Raw genomic sequence first — 21,423 nt, 5'->3', positions numbered from 1 at the left:
TTGGTGCCCCATGGCTAGTCAAACCTCCTCCCGAATGGGTGCGACAGGGCTTCACTAACACGGCTGTGTGATCAGCTGTGTTGCGTGCATGCTCAGTCGTGTCCAACTCTTTGAGACCCTTTGGCCTGTAGCCCACCAGGCTCCTCCGTCCATGGGATTTTTTAGGCAAGAATACTGGAGTGGCTTGCCATACCCTCCTCCAGGGTGTCTTCCCAACCCAGAGATTGAACCCCGAGTCTCTTATGTCTCCTGCATTGGCAGGTGATGGCAGGCGAGTTCTTTACCACTAACACCATATATATGAAGCATACGGTTCTATGGGTTTTAGCAAATGCATAAAGTTGTGTAGCCACCACAGTCAAGATACAAAATATTTTCGTCACCCCCCCGAAGTCCTCATGTGCATTTATAATCCACTTTGTCCTCACTCAGCCCCTGGCAACCACTGACCTGTTCCCTTTCCCTGTAGATTTCCCTTTTCCAGAATATCCTCAGTGGACTTGTATGCATGATCAGCCTTTCAAGTCTGGCTTCTTCCACAGAGCCGTATTCATCTGCGATTCATTCATACTGACGTGTGCATATTGACATGCATTTTTCACTACTGAGTGGTATTTGATAACATACTATAGTTTGTTTATTTGTCCTCCACTTGGATTATTTCTAATTCTGGGCAATTATAAATATAGCCTGTGTTCACGTGCAGGGCTTATGTGCAAACAGAAGCTTTCCTTTCACTTGCACAAATACGTAGGTGTATGATAGATGGGCCATATAGTAAGTGCATGTTTAACTGTACAAAAAACTGCAAACCTGGTTTTCAAAGCGGCTGCACTGTTTTTTATGCACACTAGCAATGCATGTGAATTTGGATTGCTCCATCTCCTCGCCAGCAGTTGGGACTGTCAGTTTTACATTTGTAAAAGTCATTCTAAAAGATGGATAACTGTATGGATACAGCTTTTTTATTTACTGGCAATTGTAGATTCCTGTGCATTTAAGAAATAAAAAGAGAGAGGCCATACTGCTTCACCTAGTTTTCCCCAGTGGTGACATCTCGCTCAACTACAGCCCGGATCACAATCAGATACGGACACTGATTAAAATCCTCCCACCTTATTTAGATTGCCCCGTGTTATATGCACTTGTTTGTGTGCATGTGTGTGCGCGTGTATTTAGTTCTATGCAATTTTTAAAAATTACTTATTTACTTGGCCAAATAGCGAGGCTTATAGGATCTTAGTACCCTGAGCAGAGATCAAACCTGGGCCCCTAGTAGTGGGAGGTCAGAGCTGTAACCACTGAACCACCAGGGAATTCCTTCATTCTGTGCTGTTTTATCACATATCGATTCCTGTGACTGCCACAGTCCAGATACAGAACATTCATCACAAGGGTGCTTCAATCCAACCTTTTATAGCCGCACCCATCCTCTCCCTCCTGCCTCCCTAAGCACTACCTCCATTCATCTGTTCTCCAGCTGTATTATTTTGTCATGTCAGGGGTGTTATACAGTAATTGGAATCATATGCTATGTAACCGCTTGAGATTGGCTTTTTTCACTCAACATCATTCTCTTGAGATCCATGCTGCTTGTTACAAATGTTTATTATTTTTGATTGCTGAGTAGCATTCCATGGGATGGATGTACCTCACGTTATGAGACTTCCTCGGGGGCCTAGTGGTTAGGAATGGGCCCCGAGCTTCCATTTCAGGTACTACAGGTTCCATCTCTACTTGGGGAACTAAGATCCTGCGAGGCAGGGCCAAAAAAGAAATCACTCATGTTGGAGGATTTTTGGGTTGATTCCTGTCTTTGGCTACTATGAATAAGGCCTCAGGGAAGATTCCTCTCCTGGTTTTTGTATGAACATGAGTTTTCATGTCTCCAGTATAGATGCCGAAGAGTACAATTGCTAGGTCATATGGCCAGTGCCTGTTTGGTTTTGTTTGTTTTCGCGTTAAGAGTCTGCCATATTCTTTTCCAGAATGGCAGCACTATTTTATATTCCCAGGAGCAATGTATGTGATCCAGTTTTTTCCTGCATCCTCATGGCCATCACTATTTTTTGTTTTAGCCATTCTGATTGCTGTGTAGCAATATCTCACTGTGGTTTTACGTTGCATCTCTCTACTGGCTAATGATGGTGACCATCTTTTCATGTGCTTCTTTGCCATCTGTATATCCTCTTCAGCAAAATATCTGTTCCTGTCTGCTGCCTGTGTCCTAATTGGATTTTTTTAACTGAGTTTTGAGACTTCTCTGAATATTCTAGATATATATCGAGATGTTCCAGAGAGTCCTCTGTTGGATATCTTCTCCCAGTCTGTAGCTCCTCTTTTCATTCTCCTCAGATGGTCTTTTGTAAAGTTTTAAATTGGGATGAGATCCGATTTGTCACATTTTCTTTTATGGAGTATGCTTGTGGTATCAAGTCAAAGGTGGGTTTTGAACTCGGGCCATCTGGAAGTGGAGTCCATCCTCTTTAACCTCAACACTCCAGAGAGAGTTGAGCCCTTTTTACTTAAATATTTATTTATTTTATTTGCTGTGTTGGGTCTTAGTTGCGGCATGGGGGACTTTCAGCTTCAGCGTGAGGAATCTTTAGCTGGGATCTTTAGCAAGTGGGATCTCAGTTCCCTGATCAGAGATTGAACCCTGGCCCTCTGCATTGGGAGCAAGGAGTCTTAGCCGCTGGACCATCAGGGAAGTCCCAAGTTGAGCCCCTTTTTGGATCTTTCCTTCCATAGGCCTATTCCCTTCCTTTCCTCCCCAGAGGATACCATCATCCTGAAGCTGGTGTGCCTCCTTCCCTTCTTAATTTCTCTTCTTTTACAGGTTTTTTTTGTTTTTGTTTTTTTTTAACCAATGTTTATGGAGTACCTTTTATGTGCCAGGCACTGTGTGAGGATACAGCAGTGGATAAGAGAAAACCTGTCCTCATGGGGCTTGCTTCCCTGGTGGCTCAGATGGTAAAGAATCCACTTGCAATGCCAGAGACTCGGGTTCAATTGGGGCGGGAAGATCCCCTAGAGAAGGGCAGCCCACTCCATTATTCTTGCCTGGAGAATCCCATAGATAGAGGAGCCTGGCGGGCTACAGTCCATGAGGTCACAAAGAGTCAGACAGGACTGAGTGACTAACGCTTTCACTTTCATGGGGCTTAGAGGCTAATGGGGAGGCCAGATAAATCACTCTGTAAATACATCATTACACTCTGATAGGATTGCCAGGAGAGGTGCAGAGTGCAAGGAGGAGGGCAGGGAGGCCTCCTTGAGGAAGTGACACATGAACCCAGGCCTGAAGGGTAAGAAGGGGTGAGTAGAGGAGAAGAAAGGTATTCCAAGTTTTCAGAACAGCACATGCAAAAGTCCTGAGGCAGGAGGATATGGCCCTGCCTAGAAGAGAACAAAAGTCTGTATTGTAAAATTTGATTGGGGTCTTCCCTGGTGGTCCAATGGTTAAGAATCCACCTTCCAATGTAGGGGACACGGGTTCAATCCCTGCTTGGGGAACTAAGATCCCCCATGCTGCAGGCAACTGAGCCCACGCCCCACAGTTAGAGAGCCCGTGTGTCACAGCTAAGACCCAATGCAGCAAAAAAAAAAAAAAAACAGCCTCTCTCAGGAGGACTGCATAGGGCCACGGAAGGGCAGTGTCTGGACTAGAAATGACAGACAAGGGACGGAGGTTCAGAGGAGGTAAGTGACCCCTCCAAGGACACACAGGTTGAGAGGTGCAGGGCCCTGGGGTTTGCTTATAGAGACATAACCCATCTCTGGTTTGGAACTTTCTGGCTTGGAGGCGGGGAGACAGCCCCTACACAAACACTAGTCCTCAGAAGGCTGGAGCTGTGGCTTTAGCTCTGTGGCTGGTGGATCCACCCCCAGCCAAGGCCTCAGCATTCCTCTCTGTTAAATGGGGGCATTGCTCCCACCTCCTTTTGGAGTTTTTGGCTTTGCTCCCTCTTTGGGTTTTTCCTCTGTCACAGTGCTGAGGTAGAACCCCCCCCTCCCCGTCTCTGTCCCCATGTCCTAGGGGACAGAGTGGGGCTGCTGAGCGACAGAGGACAAGACACAGCTTCTCAGCTGGCCTTGCTCTTGGCCACAAACCCACAGGCTCTGGAAATATCCACTCCCCCCACCCCCAGTCTCACGCTTGGTCAGCCTTCCCCTTCCTACTTCTCCATTCCAAGGCAGGGGGCCAGGGGAGGGGCACTTTGGAGTAGGTCTGAGGAAGAAGGAAGCCGCAGTGTGGCCTGACAGACGGACACCTTGTCTTCTGGCCGTGGGAGGAGGGGACTTGGTGGCCTGCTTCCTCGGCAGCCAGCCCGCAAATGGGGGTTTGGAAATCCAGCCCACTCCGCCTAGTGTCGCCTCCTGTCCCACGTGGCTCCCTGCCCAGAATCGTGCCGGGCACTCACAAACGGGACTTTGTGTTCCTGAGACAAAGAACACGCTCCTCACCCGCAACCTGGCCCGGGGCTGGTCCGCCTTGCCCTGATCTTGGCCTCAGAGGAGATGGAGCCACTTCCCAGCGGGAAAACTGAGATCTAGAGACACACAGGTCTGCAGAGCCAGAGCAGGAATCTGCCTCCCGCTCAGAGGTTGGGGGTGCAGCAGTGAGGTGGTGCACTGGCAAGGCGAAGGCACTGTGGGGAGAAAGGAAGTAAATAATAATATGACCAATATCACAGGAGAGAGGCCAGGTTCCAGCCCTCCAGGAGAATCAAGTTCTACTTAATCCAGAGAGTGTGTTTTGAGTTTTTCTTATGTGCCAAGCAGTGTGGGAGGTACCGCATGAATCAGACATTGTCCCTGACATTTAGGAGATAAGACGAGTAAGTAAATCACCACAGAACAAGAGAACAGGAGACCAAGGTCACAGAGAAGTGCCAACCGGCGGGGAGTGGGGAGGGGGGCTGGTCTTTGCTGCTTTCTGTGCCACCGGCCAGGCTCCCCAGGGGCTGCAAGCAGAGCTACAACACACACAGCGGGGCAGCGGGGCTTTCAGAGATCAGAAGAAGTGGGAATCATTTTCTGATTATAATTCCTGATTAAAAAGAAGCACATGTCATTACGCCGAAGAAAGCCCTCCAGTTCCATGCATGCTTTATCGGCTACGTGACACTTCGTGCTTTCTACTGAAGGTCTGTTCCTGGCTGCCTCTTACTTATCACCCTCCTAGGAGCCCAAGAGAACAGGGGCTGGGTTGTCTGTACCTCACTGTATTTCCACTGCCTAGTATATAGTAGGTGCCCAATGCACATTTGTTAAGTAAGAAAAGAATTATATATATATATATATAATATCTAAACATCTTATATATATGAAAAGAATTTTATGCATATAAAACACTTCATGGGGACTTCCCTGGTGGTCCAGTGATTAAGACTCCATGCTCCCAATACAGGGTGCATGGGTTTGATCCCTGATTGGGGAACTAAGATCCTGCATGCCACGTGCTGCTGCCAAAAACCAAAAGATAAAATACTTTATGGCATCAATACTATAAGCATCATGCTTATGCTTATATATGGTTGTATGTACTGTGTATTCTTCATGAGTTGATTTTTTTGTTTACTTGTTTTTGGTCATGCTGCACAGCTGGTGAGATCTCAGATCCCAGACCAGGGATTGAACCTGGGCCCTCGACAGAGAAAGCATGGTGTCCTAACTTCTGGACTGGCAGGGAATTCTCTATGATTTGCTTTTTTTTTTTTTAAAGTACTTTTTCTGTCATTTAAGTCTTCGAGAACATTCTTTTAAACAGCTGTTGTAGTGTTTCATGACATTGCTCTAACATTGTTTGCACTTTATTTCACCCCACCCCTCCTAATATTTATTTAATAGAATCTGTGGGACTTAAGCCAGGAAGTAGATCATAAAAGGAATGTAAAGACTTTCCTGGTGGAAAGACGGGGCAAAGACAGTGTGGGGTGAGGGGGAATGTGAGTAAAATCTAATAAGTGTTGAATTCAGGAGCAGTTTTTAGAGAGCCATGCAGACAGCCTGGGCCCGGGAGTGTGCTGTTAAACTGACTTTCAAATTGAAAAAAAAATCAGGGTTTATTTGCTGATTTCCACGGTGCAAATTCTCCTACCGTGGTTGATTTAAGTTCCGGATATGGCATCGTTGAACACAGGGTTGGAAATGCATGGGCATGGCCAGCTCTGAAGGAGCCAGTAGAAGCAGCCTCCAGCACCCCCCTGCTCGAGTTGAAGCCTGATCCCCACTCTAAGATGAGGGGGGCGGGTGTCTGTGAGCCTCCCTGGGCCCCAGGTCCAGCATCTCAGATGCAAGGGTGGGACTCAGCCAGTCCTGGGCGGTGGGGCCCACCGGGGGTGCAGGAGCCCAGCCTTGGGATCTCACTATCAGATTTCTCAGCTGGGATGCAAACCCTCAGATTCCCCCAGCTCAGCAACCCAGAGCCGAATCTACACTTCAGTGGATTGTGTAGATTGCATGACCACAATCCACTGAAGGGTGGCCGTTCCATCCATCCCCGGAATGCAGGGCTGGGCCTGGCACTCTGCCCCAGCCACGTCCTTAGGACCCAGCCTCAGAGCTCAGTCACCCAGGGGAGCTCAATGTCAGGCACAGTGGTGGGATCGGGAGGTTCCATGATGGTCATAATACTTATGAGTACTTGCTGTATGCCAGGCTGAGCTGAATGTTTGATGTTTAATCATCCTGTCCTCACACCCAGCCTGTGAGGTGGGCTCTAGTATTAGTCCCAATTTACAGGTGAGGAAACTGAGGCAATGAGAGGGTAACTCACTTGCTTAAGAGGATCCAGCTCATAAGTGTAGATGCCAGGATTCAGTCCCAAGTTGGCTGAATGTTAAAACCTCTGCTCTTAAATCCTAAGCTCAGGGCACTTCCCTGGTGGCCCAGTGGTTAAGAATCTGTCTTCCATTGCAGGGGACCCGGGTTCCGTCCCTGGTCCAGGAACTAAGATCTTACCTGCCGCAGGGCAGTTAAGCTAATGGTTCATAACTACTGAGTATGTACTCTGGAGCCTACGGGCTGAAACAAAAGATCCTGCGTGGGGCAACTAAGACCCAACACACCAAAAATAAACAAATATTAAAAAATATCCTGAGCTCAGTATCTCCTCCTGCTTGGCTTCATGAAGCACATGCATCCCATGGGCGCTAGACTATATAGGGAGTTGGCAAGAATGATGATTGGTTTGTCTTGAAAATGGTCAGAGGAAGGGGAAGTGGCTAATCTTTCCTTGAGCACCTGCTGTGTACCAGGAATGATACCAAGTGCCTTACACAGACAACTTGATTAACTGTACAACAATCTCGCGAGAAAGGTGAGACCCTTCCCACATGACAGCCCAGGCCTGGGCACTCAGGAGCCTGCCCTCTTCTCTCTTAAGTAGCCTCTAGCAGGTCACATTCCTTCTCTGGGCCATTGTTCCCCCTCTGGTTCCTTGACAGGAGCTGTCCTAGGAGACTTCAAACCCTCTGCCAGTTTCAGATCAAATTTCTCAGAACAACAGGAAGTGGCCAGTCCATTTGGAAAGTACAGGGATTGTGGCCACAGCTCCAGGTAAGTGGCAGGGTCAGATGCCGGATACTGGAAAGGTGACAGAGTTTCCTCCCCAGAGGCCTGGCTGGCACAGTCCATAGCCTTTGTAACCACCCCCCACCCCAGGATCCTGGAGATGAGGGGAATTTGAGAATTTGTGGGGAGCAGAATGTGACTCCCTGCTTAGTTCTGGAAAATGGGTTGAGATGGCTGGTGGTGGGTTGGCTGGCATCTCAGGTGGCCCCTAGGGCCATCCTTATGTTCCATCAAGAGTCCCTGGGGGCTGGATACCCTGAGATCTCTTTTTCAGAAGAAAAAGTTTCCTCTGTGAGCTCCCACCTACGTGAGGAAGGTGGGGAGAGGCAGGACATCTGTCTTGAAGTAGCAGTCATATAACAAGTACCATTTTCCCCTAGTAAGGATCTGGGGTGACTGATAAAAATGACAGGAGGGCTTAAACTACTCCCTTGGGGATACTACTGCTCTGAATTCAACCCTGCATCACCCTTCAGACCCTGTTGAAGGGTGCTGCAATACTTTTAAGCTTTGGGGTCAGCTCTGCGGGGCCCATTTCACAGATAGGATAACTGAGGCTCAGTCTTTGGAAGCTGGAGGACTCACCAGACAGTGGCCAGCCAGGGATAGAATTCCAAGGATATGAATTCCTCGTCAGCCTGGCTGGGGTGCTGGGTGGGAAGTCAGGGAGGGAAGTCAGAGAGGGAGATAGGGAAGCAGGTCATGGACTGCTCCTGCGGCTGGGTGGGGCCCTCCCAGAATTGCCGGTCTGGGTGTTCCTTCCGGAACATCATAAATAGAGCCAACCCATTGGTGCCCAGCCCTGGGCTGAACTGATCAGAGTGAGTTAGGCTCATAGCCAGCCCTTCCGAGAACTCTTAGGCAGCTAAACAAACTCATGGGGAGAGACAGTGTGTGTATTAGGACAGGCCCTTCTGGTCACATTATCTCACTTAATGAGATGTACAAAAAATGGACAAACCTGGAGCTGTAGGAGCAGAGAAAAAGGAAAGAAAACCTCTGCCTGGCAGGAGAGGCCATCCTGGAAGACTTCCTAGAGGAGGTGATATTTGAGCTCTGCCTTGAAGGACAATAATAGCAAACACTTTCTGAAAAGCTTCTTATGTGCCTGTTGGTGTTCTGACACCTATACCTGCTTCCTTCCTACTTGCTTTATCTCATCTAATTCTCTCAAAATCCTGTGAACAAGATACTATAATCACATAGGAACGGATGAGAAAGCCAAGCCAAGGTTCAGAGAGGTTAAGTGACTGGCCCAAGACCACACAGTTACCGAGTGGCAGAGTCAGCATTCAAATTCAGAAAGGCAAATCAGTTACTGACTGTAAGATCTTCCACATGCTATTTAATCCCTCTGAACTCAGTTTGTGTATCCGTACAATGGGGGTACCGGTACAACAGTAAGTAGCACATACAATGAGGAGGAGGAGGAAGATGAGATAATCCGTGTAAAACGCTTAGAACAGTGCCTGGCACACAGTAAGTGTTCAAACACTTGGAGATGGTTTTTTATCGTCGCTGTGGTGGTTGTTATCTTCAAGCCCTCCCCTCCCCCTCCGGCCGCAGCTTCCTCCCCCGCAATGCCAGCCCGTGACGTGAAGTCTGCCGCACGCACAGTCTGGATTTCATTGGGATCTAAAAGAGATGGAAGGGGATGTTGGAGGCCCCTCCCTCTCTGGACTTTGAAAGGACCCCCAGGGAGGGTGTGACTTTCTCTAGCGACGCCTCCCGACGATCTCAGATACTGCTCCGGGACGGCGCAAGGAGGTCGGACCGAGGAGGCGGTGCGGGGATGGCAGGCAGGGGAGAGCCGGAGAGGTGTGATCGTGCTGGAAGCAGGGCAGGCAGGCGACACACTGTGTCTTCTGTGCCCAGTGCCAACTCAGCAGGACCCTGCCGCCACGCCCATCATGGCCGTGGGCCGCTCCCCACCTGGCAGTCCCAGCCTCCACGCGCCCGGGGCTCCGCGGCGGGTGCGCTCTGGCACGCTTGGCTGGGGTGCCGGCAGAGGGCGCGCGAGGGTGGCCCGGGAACGGGCGGGAGGGGGACCCCGCGGGAGGCGGGATTGCGGGGAGGGCCCTGGGCCGCCCCCACCACCCCCCCGTCCGCCCCGCCTGCCCACCAAGAGCGCCAGACTAGAAGGCAAGGGCTGGCGGTGTGTCCCCCGCGCGCTCTGCCAGCTCGGCGCCCGGCTCCTACCTGTAGAGTCCGGGGAGGGAGGCGCCCCCTCCCCGGTCACTATCCTCTCTCCTCCTTCGGAAACCTCCCGTCCAGCTACCCGCGCGTTTCGGGTAGGTGGCCCGGGGACTCCGAGAGAGGGTGCCAGGCTCTCTGCGGGTGACATGTAGATGCCCTCCCTGCCGCGGTCCAGCCTCGGAACCCGGGCGCCCTCCTGGTCGGAAAGTTTGGGGCAGGGCGCCATGGCCAAGAGCAGCTCCCTGAACGTCCGCGTCGTGGAGGGCCGGGCGCTGCCCGCCAAGGATGTGTGAGTACCCCTGGGGCCAGTCGGGGATGAGGGGCGTGCCGAGCATGGATGGGGCAGGGGTCGCCCATTCAGCATGCCAGGGCAAGTCGGTGAAATGGGAGAGGGGTTCTTGTCTGAGAACAACACTGGGGCTGATCCACAGTCACGGGGCGAAAGGCCCCCTGCCCATCGCTCTCCTGGTGGAGGGGGCACTCAGACTCAGCAGATGCCCCGCCCAGTGGCCAGGAAGGGGGTGTCTTTGTTCCTGGGATATACTAAAGGGGGTCTTCCAGGGCTTCAGCCCTGGGGCTTATAGGATCAGATTCTGTCAGAGCTGGGGAGGGGGTTTAGGGGTGGAGGGCTCCCTTCCTTAGTCCAGGCAGGTGTTGGAGGTGGGGTTTCTCCAGGCCTGGGTGGGCACCGGTTCAGAGAACCCTGGAAGGGGCCCCAGAGGGCCTGGGATCCAGGCGGCCCAGCATTCCTCTGCGAGCATCTGGCGTTTAGGTTTGCAGAGTGTCACCAGGTGGCCCACTGGCCAGGCCTGGGGGAAACATTCCTCTGGACCCAGAGCCCTTAGCTCCTCAGCCAGCAGCGACCAGCCCGGGGTGGGGGGCCTTCCCTGATGCTAAGCTGCTTGAAGAGCCAACTTCCCCCTGCAGCCCCCTCCCCAGCCAGGTGGTGGGGTCCCCGCAGTACCAGTCCTTGACTGTGCTTCCCTCCGGGCTGAGTCAGCAGTTGCTGAATCAGCAGAATGGAGGGAGGGGTCCCCCTCCTGCTTTGGCCTGGAGCCCAGAAGGGGCTCTGAGGGTGTGGGTACCTGGAACAGGTGTGGGATCCTTGACAGCACATTGACTCTATGACCTTGAACCTGATCCTCTCCAGGTCTGAATTTCCTATCTGAGCAAGGGGAACCCTGGACAGGGAGTCTGCAAGCCTCGTGCAGTTGTGAGGGTAGAAAAACCACTTAGGATTTACCCCCGGGGCCAGGGGGAGCAGGAATGTGGATTCTGAGCCTCTGCACAGGCTGGGACTCAGCTCTGCCCTAACACCTCCGGCTGGGGGTCCAATGAGAGGGTATCCTGCCTTTGACTTCATGAACCTTCCGCTTCCGCAGTCCTGGAGCTGTGCCAACAGGGAAGCTCCTTAGAGCAGTTCCAGCTGCCCCCATCCTCATCAGTGACCCTTAAAACAAGCATCTGGGGAAAGCAGAGAGCTTGCTGGCTGTGCCAATGCAGCGTCTGGACAAGCCCCCTGTCTCCCCTCTTCTGAGATGCTCTTTCAGAGCCCCTGAGCGTTAGCAGTTCTGGGACTGTTGAGGCAATGAGGTGGCCTGGCAGCTGCTGGGGAGTTGATAATGGGAGACCTTTCAGAAATGGGTTTCCCTCTCTCGGTGCTCCGGTCTCTCCCAGTCCTTAGTGAGGGCCATGAGGGAGCAGTGGGTGTTTTCCTCGGACCCAGACACGGCTCATGGGGCTCCCTCTGCTTCTCTTGGGGAGGGAGTTGGCTCATACTTGATCCCTGAGTCTTGGTTGCCCCTCCTCCCCCCAATTCCTGGGCCAAGGTGAGCTCTAGGTGGGCCTCACCCCAGTACCAGGGTAGGGGGAAGTGACTAGGCCCCAGTTGGGGATCCCGCCAGCCTGCCTCAGTTTCCCTAGCTGTTGGTGCCCTTCTCAGAGGGGCTCCCTCATAGCATGCTGGGATCTCCATGCCCATGGGGACTCCTAGAGGGGGTATGTCCTCTTTCCCCTCTCCTAAGGGAGAGGGCCCAGAATCTTTCTGAAGCCTCCCCAGGTTTGAGAGGGCTCCAACCCTGGCTTGGAGGAGGCCTCAGCTGATAATTTGAGTTATTTCTGTCATTCATAATAGCAGCTATATGTGGTCAAAGGCTTCCTACAGGCCAGGTCCTGTGCTTAACACTTCTTAGAGTCCTATTCGGAGAAGGCAATGGCAACCCACTCCAGTACTCTTGCCTGGAAAATCCCATGGGCGGAGGAGCCTGGTAGGCTGCAGTCCGTGGGGTCGCTAAGAGTCGGACGCAACTGAGCGACTTCACTTTCACTTTTCACTTGCATGCATTGGAGAAGGAAATGGCAACCTACTCCAGTGTTCTTGCCTGGAGAATCCCAGGGACGGGAGAGCCTGGTGGGCTGCTGTCTATGGGGTTGCACAGAGTCGGACACAACTGAAGCAACTTAGCAGCAGCAGCAGCAGCAGAGTCCTGTTGGCACTGCCATTTTATGAATGGGCAAACTCAGGCTCAGAGAGGCATAGTCACTTGCCCAAAGTCACACAGCTGGAATTTGAATACTGACTGCTTCCAGGCACCCACCTGCCAATGCAGATGATATAAGAGATGTGGGTTTGATCCCTGGGTTGGGAAGATTCCCCTGGAGAAGGAAATGGCAGCCCACTCCAGTATTCTTGCCTAGAGAATCCTATGGACAGAGGAGCCTGGAGAGGGCTACAGTCCATAGAGTCACAAAGATTCAGACACGACTGAAGTGACTTAGCATGCACACACCAGGCACCAAGCAGACTGGGTAGGCAATGGTCCAGGGGCCGGCTTTCCCACACTTGAGGAGGGGCAGGGACCGTGGGAGAGGCCAAAGGTCTGGAGAGATCCAGGATCTGGAGGGGGCATCCCCTTTCCGCCACCATAGCCCTTACCTGATAGAAGTTTGATAAGGCCTTCATGCGTCAGAGTCCCGGAGCTGACGTGCTCCGCTCCCAGAGGGGCCCAGGGGTCAGGCTGGGTGAACAGGAGGGGGCGTGGCTCCCAGCCCTTTTCTAGTGGATTCCAGCCTGTCTGTCCTACATCTGCTGTTGGGGAAACCAAGGGATGGGAGCCTGCCTAAAAGAGGCTCAGGGATAGAGGACGTGAAGAGAGACACGAGACGGAGGGGGTGACACCCAGCCATGGGCATCCGGAGGGTAAAACTGAGGCTCCCAGTGTTACTCAGCCCAGTGGGTTTGGAATAGATCCAGATGGGAAAACTGAGGTCTGGGGCATTATGCTGAAGGGAGGCCAGAGAGGAATGTGGAGGCACAGGTTGGCGACTAGACTGAGATGTTCAGGGATGGAGAGCAGATGGGGAAATGAAGGCACACTCGGCAGAGGGAGCTGAGGGAAAGCAACCAAAGAGGAAACTGCGGCCCGAGGAGGGTTCAGCCAGCAGATGAGGTTGGAGCAGCTCCTGGTGCCATGTCCCTCTTTCCCGGAATCCCCGAGGCATTTGTGGATCAGTGACAGACTGAACCGAGACAGGATGGAAGAGAGAGGGCGGGGGCTGGAGTACTGGGGAAGGGGGCCATGTGGGAAAGGGATCTTGAGTTGGAGTGCGGGTGGCATTGGTTGGGAACATGTATGCTGAGCCCCACAGACCCGAGTTCAAATCCCGACTCTGCCAGGCTGTGGAGGGAGGGGGACGGAGGCACAGCTCCTCCCCCAAGGGTCTCAGTGTTCAGAAGTGGCAGGGAGCTGTGGAGACAGACACAAAGCACAGAGAAACAAGGGAGCAAGATGACTTCACGTGCTCAGAGGGATCAGAGGGCAGTTTTACACTGTCCACTGTTGGAGGACGGTGGTCATCAAGGACCACCTCTCTGAGGCAGTGACTTTGGGGCTGAGGTTTGAATGAAAAGATGGAGTCATTCAAGAACAGAGTAGGTGTCTTAGAATGGTGGAACAGCAAGTGCAAAAGCCCTTAGGCTAGACTGAGCTTGGTGGAAGACAAGGGAAGCCTGTGTGATGGGATGCAGGCAGGGGTGGGGGAAGTCATGAGGAACCCTGGTCAGCTTGGGATGGGCAAGTAACTCTTATTATTAATTGGGGGATGGCTTTGGTTGGTCACTGACTCTTTGCTATTCACAGGGTTGCAGCCCATCTTGAGATGAACTAACATCTCTTATAATGAAGAGGGGATGGAACTGGCTTTGGTTGGCTAATGGCTCATGGCTACTCGAGGGGTTGCAGCCCATCTTGGGATGGACTAGTAACCCTTATTATGAAGAGGGGATGGAACTGGCTTTGGTTGCCCCAGTGGCTCATGGCTACTCAAGGGGTTGCAGCCCATCTTGAGATGGACTAGTAACTCTTGTAATGAAGGAGGAATGGAACTGGCTTTGTTTGTCTAATAGCTCATGGCTACTTGAGGGGTTGCAGCCCATCTTGGGATGGACTAGTAACCCTTATTATGAAGAGGGGATGGAACTGGCTTTGGTTGTCCCAGTGGCTCATGGCTACTCAAGGGGTTGCAACCCATCTTGAGATGGACTAGTAACTCTTGTAATGAAGGAGGAATGAAACTGGCTTTGTTTGGCTAATAGCTCATGGCTACTCGAGGGGTTGCAGCCCATCTTGGGATGGACTAGTAACCCTTATTATGAAGGGGGGACAGAACTGGCTTTGGTTGGTCAATGTCTCGTGGCTGCTTGAGGGGGTGCAGCCTATGTCTCCTACTGGCTGAGTTTTGAGGTCTGGCTGCCCTGGTCTGTGCTTGCAGTGAGAGCATCCACTGAGGTCCATCCCCACTGAAGGCTGAGCTATGCAGCGTCCCCTCCCAGGGAAATTCCCAATGGGGGGGCAGCACATACCCTGAGGGTGGGGTTCAGGTGTCTGTGGGAAGAGCTCTGGGGTCAGCTGTGATGCATCACACCATGCGTTAGCTTCTTTAGCTCCTTCACCTGCCCTAAGAGGTGTGTGGAAATATTATACCCAACTTACAGAGCAGAGAAACTGAGGCTCACAGAGGGGCGAGGACTTGCTGGGGTTCCACAGTGAGCAAGCTTGAGGCCAGGGATGACTCACCAGATGAGCACAGGCTCTGGACCAGCGCTTTGGGCTTCCTGGGCCCAGGACTCCACATGTTCTGGTTTCAGGTCTCAGTGTTCTGTTTCTCTGGGTGGAAGCCCTGGGCCCATTCAAGGAGGTCAGGCACGCAGTGGGTGGCTGCTGGGCAGCCATGACATGGTCTGCTGGTCCCCAGAGGTCCTGCCTCTACTGGACTTGCTGTGTGACCCTGGACAAATCCCCTCTCCTCTCTGGGCTGTAGTTGCCCCCCATCTATAAAACGAAGGTGGACTGGGATCCCCACTCCGGTCTACCCTCTCAAGCCTGCTCCCCAAACCTTCTCCTTCTGCAGGTCGGGGAGCAGTGACCCCTACTGCATTGTGAAAGTGGATGACGAAGTTGTGGCCAGGTGAGGCGGGGAGAAGCCAGGCACGGGGCGAAGGAGACGGGGGAGTCCAGGTGTAAGGATCCACGTTGAAAAGAGAGCCTTGGGGGGCACGCTTACCCCACGGATGGACTCACTGGCCTGTTGGTGGGTGTTCTGTGCCCCAGCCACAGGCCTGGATGGTGGGGCCTGCTGGCTCCTCTGTCCATCTAGTCCCACCAACTGGCCGCCACCTTCCCCCTTGCCCTGACGATGTCCCTGCCCGCATCCTGGGGCTGACTCAGCGGCTGCCAGCTTGCACCTTCCTGGGGGCGGGCATCTCACGCTTGGCTGGGCTGGCTAGTTCTGGGCCTGCTGGGTGCTGCGGGCACTGGTGTGTGTGTGCATGTGTGCCCAGTTGGACCCGCATGTGAGTGTGTATGGTATGTGGGGAAGTGTTGGAGGGCTGGTGTGAATGCCCGTGACCACCGGTGTGTGTCCCTGTGGGTGTGCAGACTCAGAGGCTCACATTGTGTACCAGCGTGTGGGGTGTGTATGCGTGTGTGCACACGTGGGCTGCCATGTACATGCATGTGTGCACCGATGCCTGCTTATATTTGGGTACACAGACACCACTGTGAACACGTGAGGATGTGAAGATGTCTGGTTGCGTGAGCCAGTCTCGGCTGGGCTGGGCTTGGTTGCCGCCCCCGCAGGCCGAGGGACAGCTCTCACCCCCGCAGGCCTGAGGGGCGTGGGTGGGCGGGCAGCTGAAGCCTCGGTTCCTATGGAGACGGAGGATTCAGGATCCTCCTGGCGCCAGTTCTGGTCCAGATGGGCTGGGAGCTGGGGGCAGGGAGCCCATGTGGGGGAGGGTCAACCTGCAGCACCCCAGCCGATCTGTGTGTTTATCCCCCATCACTCTCTCTGTGTTTACCCTGCCCCCTTACCACACTCTGTGACACCACCCCCAAGCCCACAGACTGATTTTCTGTGTGACCCCAGGCTGCTGTCTCCCCGTCTCTGGGTTCTGAGGACCCTCCAAGTTCAGGGGCTGGGGAGCCTGGGGGGACTTCCAATTGGAGAGAGGGTTGGGTAGGACGGAAGCGTTTGGAAAGAAGGGTCGGTCTGATGGAGTGGCCCTGGTCTGTGTGTGTGCGTGTCCATGTTCACACTCTACTGGGGAAGAGTGTGGCAGAAGCTAGGTGGGGCTTGAGTTCCCAGCCAGAGATTGAGGCCAGGTTGTGATGGTGAGAGCACCAGATGCTCATCTACTAGACCACTGGTCAGTGACAAGGGCCCTGGCCCTTGGGCTTTGCAGAAAAGAATTCCCACAAAGATGGAAAGTCGTGAAGCAAGTCAAGTATTAAGAGGGCAGAGCGTACAGTGTGTGTGGTGGATAGGCATAAGGGCAGGCTCAGAGGGCGAGTCCCTGAGTTGTGCCCTTGTGATAGTTTGAATTACTTTTATGGGCATTTCTTCAGGTTTTCTGTGACCAGTCATTTTGATTTACCTGGCTCACAGTGCGCATTTAGCGTATCTCAGGATCCTTCCATGCGTGGACGCATCTCTTAGCCAGGATGGACTCTACTGAAGAGGCCTGTGGGTAGCCCAGCCTTAGTTAACATCACTCCCCTTTGACCTCCAAGGAGCGTTCCTGCGCATGAGCGGTCAGAGAGGTCTCCTGACTTCCAGAATGAGGAGTATGTGGTCTGGGCAGGGCCCGGACTTTCCCTTAATAGTCCTGCTATTGTCTTGGAGTTTTGGTCCATAGGGAATGAGTCTCCAATCGCTTTACCCTGAAGGGGGCCCATCTGCCTTCTGCCTCAGAAGGAAGAAGGCAGAGGCAGGTGTGTTGGCCAAATTTTGCAGCTGTCAACTTGAGTGTGTGTTGACTGGGCAAAGTGAGTTCTCTTTTCGCTGTTGGGTAAAGGGCAGTGCATCTGCAGAGGTGTTGGGGTGAAGAGGTGTGTATCTGTTTCTGGGTCTGTCTTGGTCCCTGACCCTTCTGGGCTTCCCTCTTGCTGATTAAGTGCTCCGGCCCCTGCTGACTTCATGGTCCCCTGGCCCCTCACACTTTCCTGCCTCCCAGCCACCATCTTCTTGTTCCTCAAATTCCTGCCTCAGTGCCTTGGCACATGCTCTTCCAGCCATCTGGACTGTCTTTATCCTCTCTCTGCTTTGCCTGACTGGCTCCTAGGGAAAGCCTTTCCTGACCCCTCCCATCCTCAGCCCAGTGGGCACCGCTGGCCTAACCAATCACAGGACTTCTCTCACTGTGTCATAGGGCTCAGGAGGGAGCCCCTTTCTGTTGGGGGAGTTCTGTGGGGGTGGCTCCTTGGCACGTCTTCCTCTAATTTCCCATAGCCCCAAGACTTGGCACATAGTCAGAGTGAGTGTTTATGGAGTGAATGAATGGATGAATCGAATTGTGGGTCTTGTCTGTTAGTGAGGGTTTTGTGATCCTCTGTGTGTATCTCTGCCGGGTATCACTCTGTGTATGTGAATGTGTGTCTGTGTGTGTCTCCATGTTCTGGGCATTTTTTTGTCTGTGTTATCCGTGTGAATGTCTTCTCTGTGTGGGTCTGCCCTTGTCTGTATGTAGAAACACATAGTTGTATGTTTCTAGAGATTTTTGAAGATGCATATTGGTATCTGTATGTGTGTGCATGTGTCTCTTTGTGTCTCTGGTTTCCTTGGTGTACCTGTGAATGTGTGTGTGTATGTGTGTGTCAAGGTCTCTGGGTGTGTGTTATGGTTTGTGTGTGTACTCATGTGTATCTTATATCTGGGTTCTTGGGTCTATGTGAGTGTGTATGTGTAGCTGTATTTGTGTTTGAGTAGCTCTGGGTGTATGTGTGTGTGTGTGTGTCCCCAGGTATCTGCTGCCTGTGTGGCCCAAAGGCCCCTGTGCCCCCTTTTGCAGGACAGCAACCATCTGGCGGAGCCTGAGCCCCTTCTGGGGGGAGGAGTACACCGTGAACTTGCCCCTGGATTTCCACCATCTGTCCTTCTACGTGCTGGACGAGGACACAGTGGGGTGTGTGTGCTGGGGACCCAAACCTGGGCATCTGAGGGAAGGCGGGACACCCCAAAGCACAGTGCCTGTCCACGCAGCCGTTGACATCTGCGCCCACCTCCCCACGGGCGGGGCAGGGGTCCCTGACTTGGACCCTCACATGCCTGCCTTTCTGCAGGCAAGATGACATCATAGGCAAGATCTCGCTGAGCAGGGAGGCCATTACAGCGGACCCCCGAGGTGGGTGAGGGTGCCAGGCAGAGGGAGGGGGGGGTGGCGCTTGCTGGGGCATAGCAAGCAGCATGGGCAACACAGAGCCTTCGGGGGAAATTATTTTGGTTGTTGCTTCTGTTTTGAATTTTATTATTTTTTAATTTGTATTATTTATTTTTTTGCATGTGCTGGCTCTTCGTTGCTGCATGGGCTTTGCTCTCGTTGCCGCGAGCGGGGGCTACTCTCTAGTTGCCGTGCACAGGCTTCTCATTGCAGTGGCTTCTCTTGTGGTGGGGCAGGGGCTTCAGGAGTTGTGGCTCCTGGGCTCTGGGGTGCAGGGTTAGTAGTTGTGGCTCATGGACTTAGTTGCTCCATGGCACATGGGATCCTCCCGGATCAGGGATCAAACCCGTATTTACTGCATTGGCAGGCGGATTTTTTTTTTTTTTTACCACTGAGCCACCAGGGAAGCCTGGATTTTAATTTAATTCATTTATTGAGCAGTTAACTTATTTCTGTTCAATATTCGAAAGATACAGTTAGCGGTGGGACTGTCGCTCCTGTCCCAGCTTCTCCGTTCTCATCCCCCATGTTGTCAGTTTCTTGTATGTCCTTCTAGGGACATTTTAAACCTACACAAGCAAGGGACTTCCCTGGTGGTCCAGTGGCTAAGACTTCACACTCCCACGCAGGGGCCCCGGGTTTGATCCCTGCTCAGGGAGCTAGATTCCATGTGCCGCAACTAAGACTTTTCGTGCTGTAACTAAAGGTCCCGCATGCCGCAACTAAGATCCAGCACAGACAGATAAATAAAATAAATATTTTTTAAAAACATATGCAAGCAAGTAGCAACAGTAATAGCAGCAAACATTTATGTAGTACTTACTGTGTGCTGGTCACGTTCTAAGTGCTTTCAGTCGGTTCAGTTCAGTTGCTCAGTCATGTCCGACTCTTTGCGACCCCATGAATCGCAGCACGCCAGGCCTCCCTGTCCATCACCATCTCCCGGAGTTCACCCAGACTCACGTCCATCGAGTCAGTGATGCCATCCAGCCATCTCATCCTCTGTCGTCCCCTTCTCCTCCTGCCCCCAATCCCTCCCAGCATCAGAGTCTTTTCCAATGAGTCAACTCTTCGCATGAGGTGGCCAAAGTATTGGAGTTTCAGCTTTAGCATCAGTCCTTCCAAAGAACACCCAGGACTGATCTCCTTTAGAATGGACTGGTTGGATCTCTTTGCAGTCCAAGGGACTCTCAAGAGTCTTCTCCAACACCACAGTTCAAAAGCATCAATTCTTTGGCACTCAGCCTTCTTCACAGTCCAACTCTCGCATCCATACATAATCACTGGAAAAACCATAGCCTTGACTAAATGGATCTTTGTTGGCAAAGTAATGTCTCTGCTTTTCAATATGCTATCTAGGTTGGTCATAACTTTTCTTCCAAGGAGTAAGCGTCTTTTAATTTCATGGCTGCAGTCACCATCTGCAGTAGTTTTGGAGCCCAAAAAGATAAAGTCTGACACTGTTTCCACTGTTTCCCCATCTGTTTCCCATGAAGTGCTTTACACATATCAATTCACTTAATTATTCTAATAACCGTAAGAGATGAGCACTCTTGTTATGCCCATTCTTTGTGCGCATGCTCAGTTGCTTCAGTCATCTCCAATTGTTTGCGACCCCATGGACTGTAGCCCGTCAGGCTCCTCTGTCTGTGGGATTTCCCAGGCAAGAATACTGGAGTGGGTTGCCATGCCCTCCTCCGGGGGATCTTCCCGACTCAGGGATCGAACCCACATCTCTTATGTCTCCTGCATAAGCAGGCAGGTTCTTTACCACCAGTGCTACCTGGGAAGCCCTATGCCCACTCTTTAGGTGAACAAACTGAGGCACGGGGGTTAAATAACTTGTCCAAGATCACAAAATGACTAAGTGGGACAGCTGGGATTTGAACCAAGTTGTCTAGTTCCAAAGTCTGTGCTCTTTCTACTATATGTGTTTTGTTCTCTGCTTATAGAAACAGGGCTTCCCTGGTGGCTCAGACGGTAAAGCGTCTGCCTACAATGCTGGAGACCCGGGTTCAATCCCTGGGATGGGAAGATCTCCTGGAGAAGGAAATGGCAATCCACTCCAGTATTCTTGCCTGGAAAATCCCGTGGACGGAAAGGCCTGGTAGGCTATAGTCTGTGGATTTGCAAAGAGTCGAACACGACTGAGCTACTTCACTTTTTTAGTTTTTATAGTAATAGGACTCCATTAAACGCACTGTTCTATATCCTGTCTTTTCACTTCGCCGTGTATCTTGGAGATCTTTCCATACTAATGTCTCAAGAGCTTCTGCATTCTTTGCTTTTAGTATGACTTCATGGCACTCTGTTTTGTGGATGTACCATCACTTATTTGGCCAAGTGCCTTCTTGATGTGCACTTGGGTTACTGACAATGTTTTCCTGGTTCGAACAATGCTGCAATGAATAGCCTTGTACAAATGCAATTGCACACATCACACAAGTTTATATTAATGCAAGTTTATATTAATTGAAAAACAATTTTGGCTGTGCAGTGCTCTATGTTGGATCTTAGCTCCCCAACCAAGGATCAAACCCATGCTCCCTGCATTGGAAGCAAGGAGTCTTAACTACTGGATTGCCAGGGAAGTCCCCATGTATGCCAGTTATATCAATCAGCATAATGAATTTCTAGAGGTGGATTTGCTGGATCAAAGAGTATCCACATTAGCATGTTTTATTATAGTTATTATAGTTATTGATTATAGTTATTGTTAAGTTACTCTCCAGTTACTTAACAGTTAACAGATTAATCTACCCTATAACCTTGTCAACAAATGCCAAACTTTTGGATCTTGAATCTGATAGGTTAAAAAATTGGCTCGTTGTGTGCGCTGTTTTGCATTTCGGTATAAGTAAGTTTGAAGACCTTTTTATATACTCAAGAGTCTCTTTATTTCCTCTTTTTTGTGTCTATTGTCTATTCACATT

General features: G+C 51.8%; 1 protein-coding gene across 2 annotated transcripts in view; it reads left to right on the top strand.

The window, feature by feature from the left end:
- Positions 1-9,647: 9,647 nt before the first annotated feature.
- RASAL1 (RAS protein activator like 1) overlaps positions 9,648-21,423 on the top strand; it is a 32,985-nt gene continuing 21,209 nt past the window's right edge. Inside the window, exons 1-4 of one of the 2 annotated variants that reach the window (XM_061384927.1) lie at positions 9,648-10,063; positions 15,184-15,240; positions 18,122-18,235; positions 18,393-18,454. In XM_061384927.1, the coding sequence (XP_061240911.1) occupies positions 9,927-10,063; positions 15,184-15,240; positions 18,122-18,235; positions 18,393-18,454 (370 nt within the window). In that variant the 5' untranslated portion in view covers positions 9,648-9,926. The other variant, XM_061384928.1, reaches the window with a different exon arrangement.

Source organism: Bos javanicus, chromosome 17 (assembly GCF_032452875.1).
Source record: "Bos javanicus breed banteng chromosome 17, ARS-OSU_banteng_1.0, whole genome shotgun sequence".
Lineage (NCBI taxonomy): Eukaryota > Metazoa > Chordata > Mammalia > Artiodactyla > Bovidae > Bos > Bos javanicus.
The sequence above is the reverse complement of the archived record's forward strand: the minus strand, read 5'-3'. Positions and strand labels throughout refer to the sequence as shown.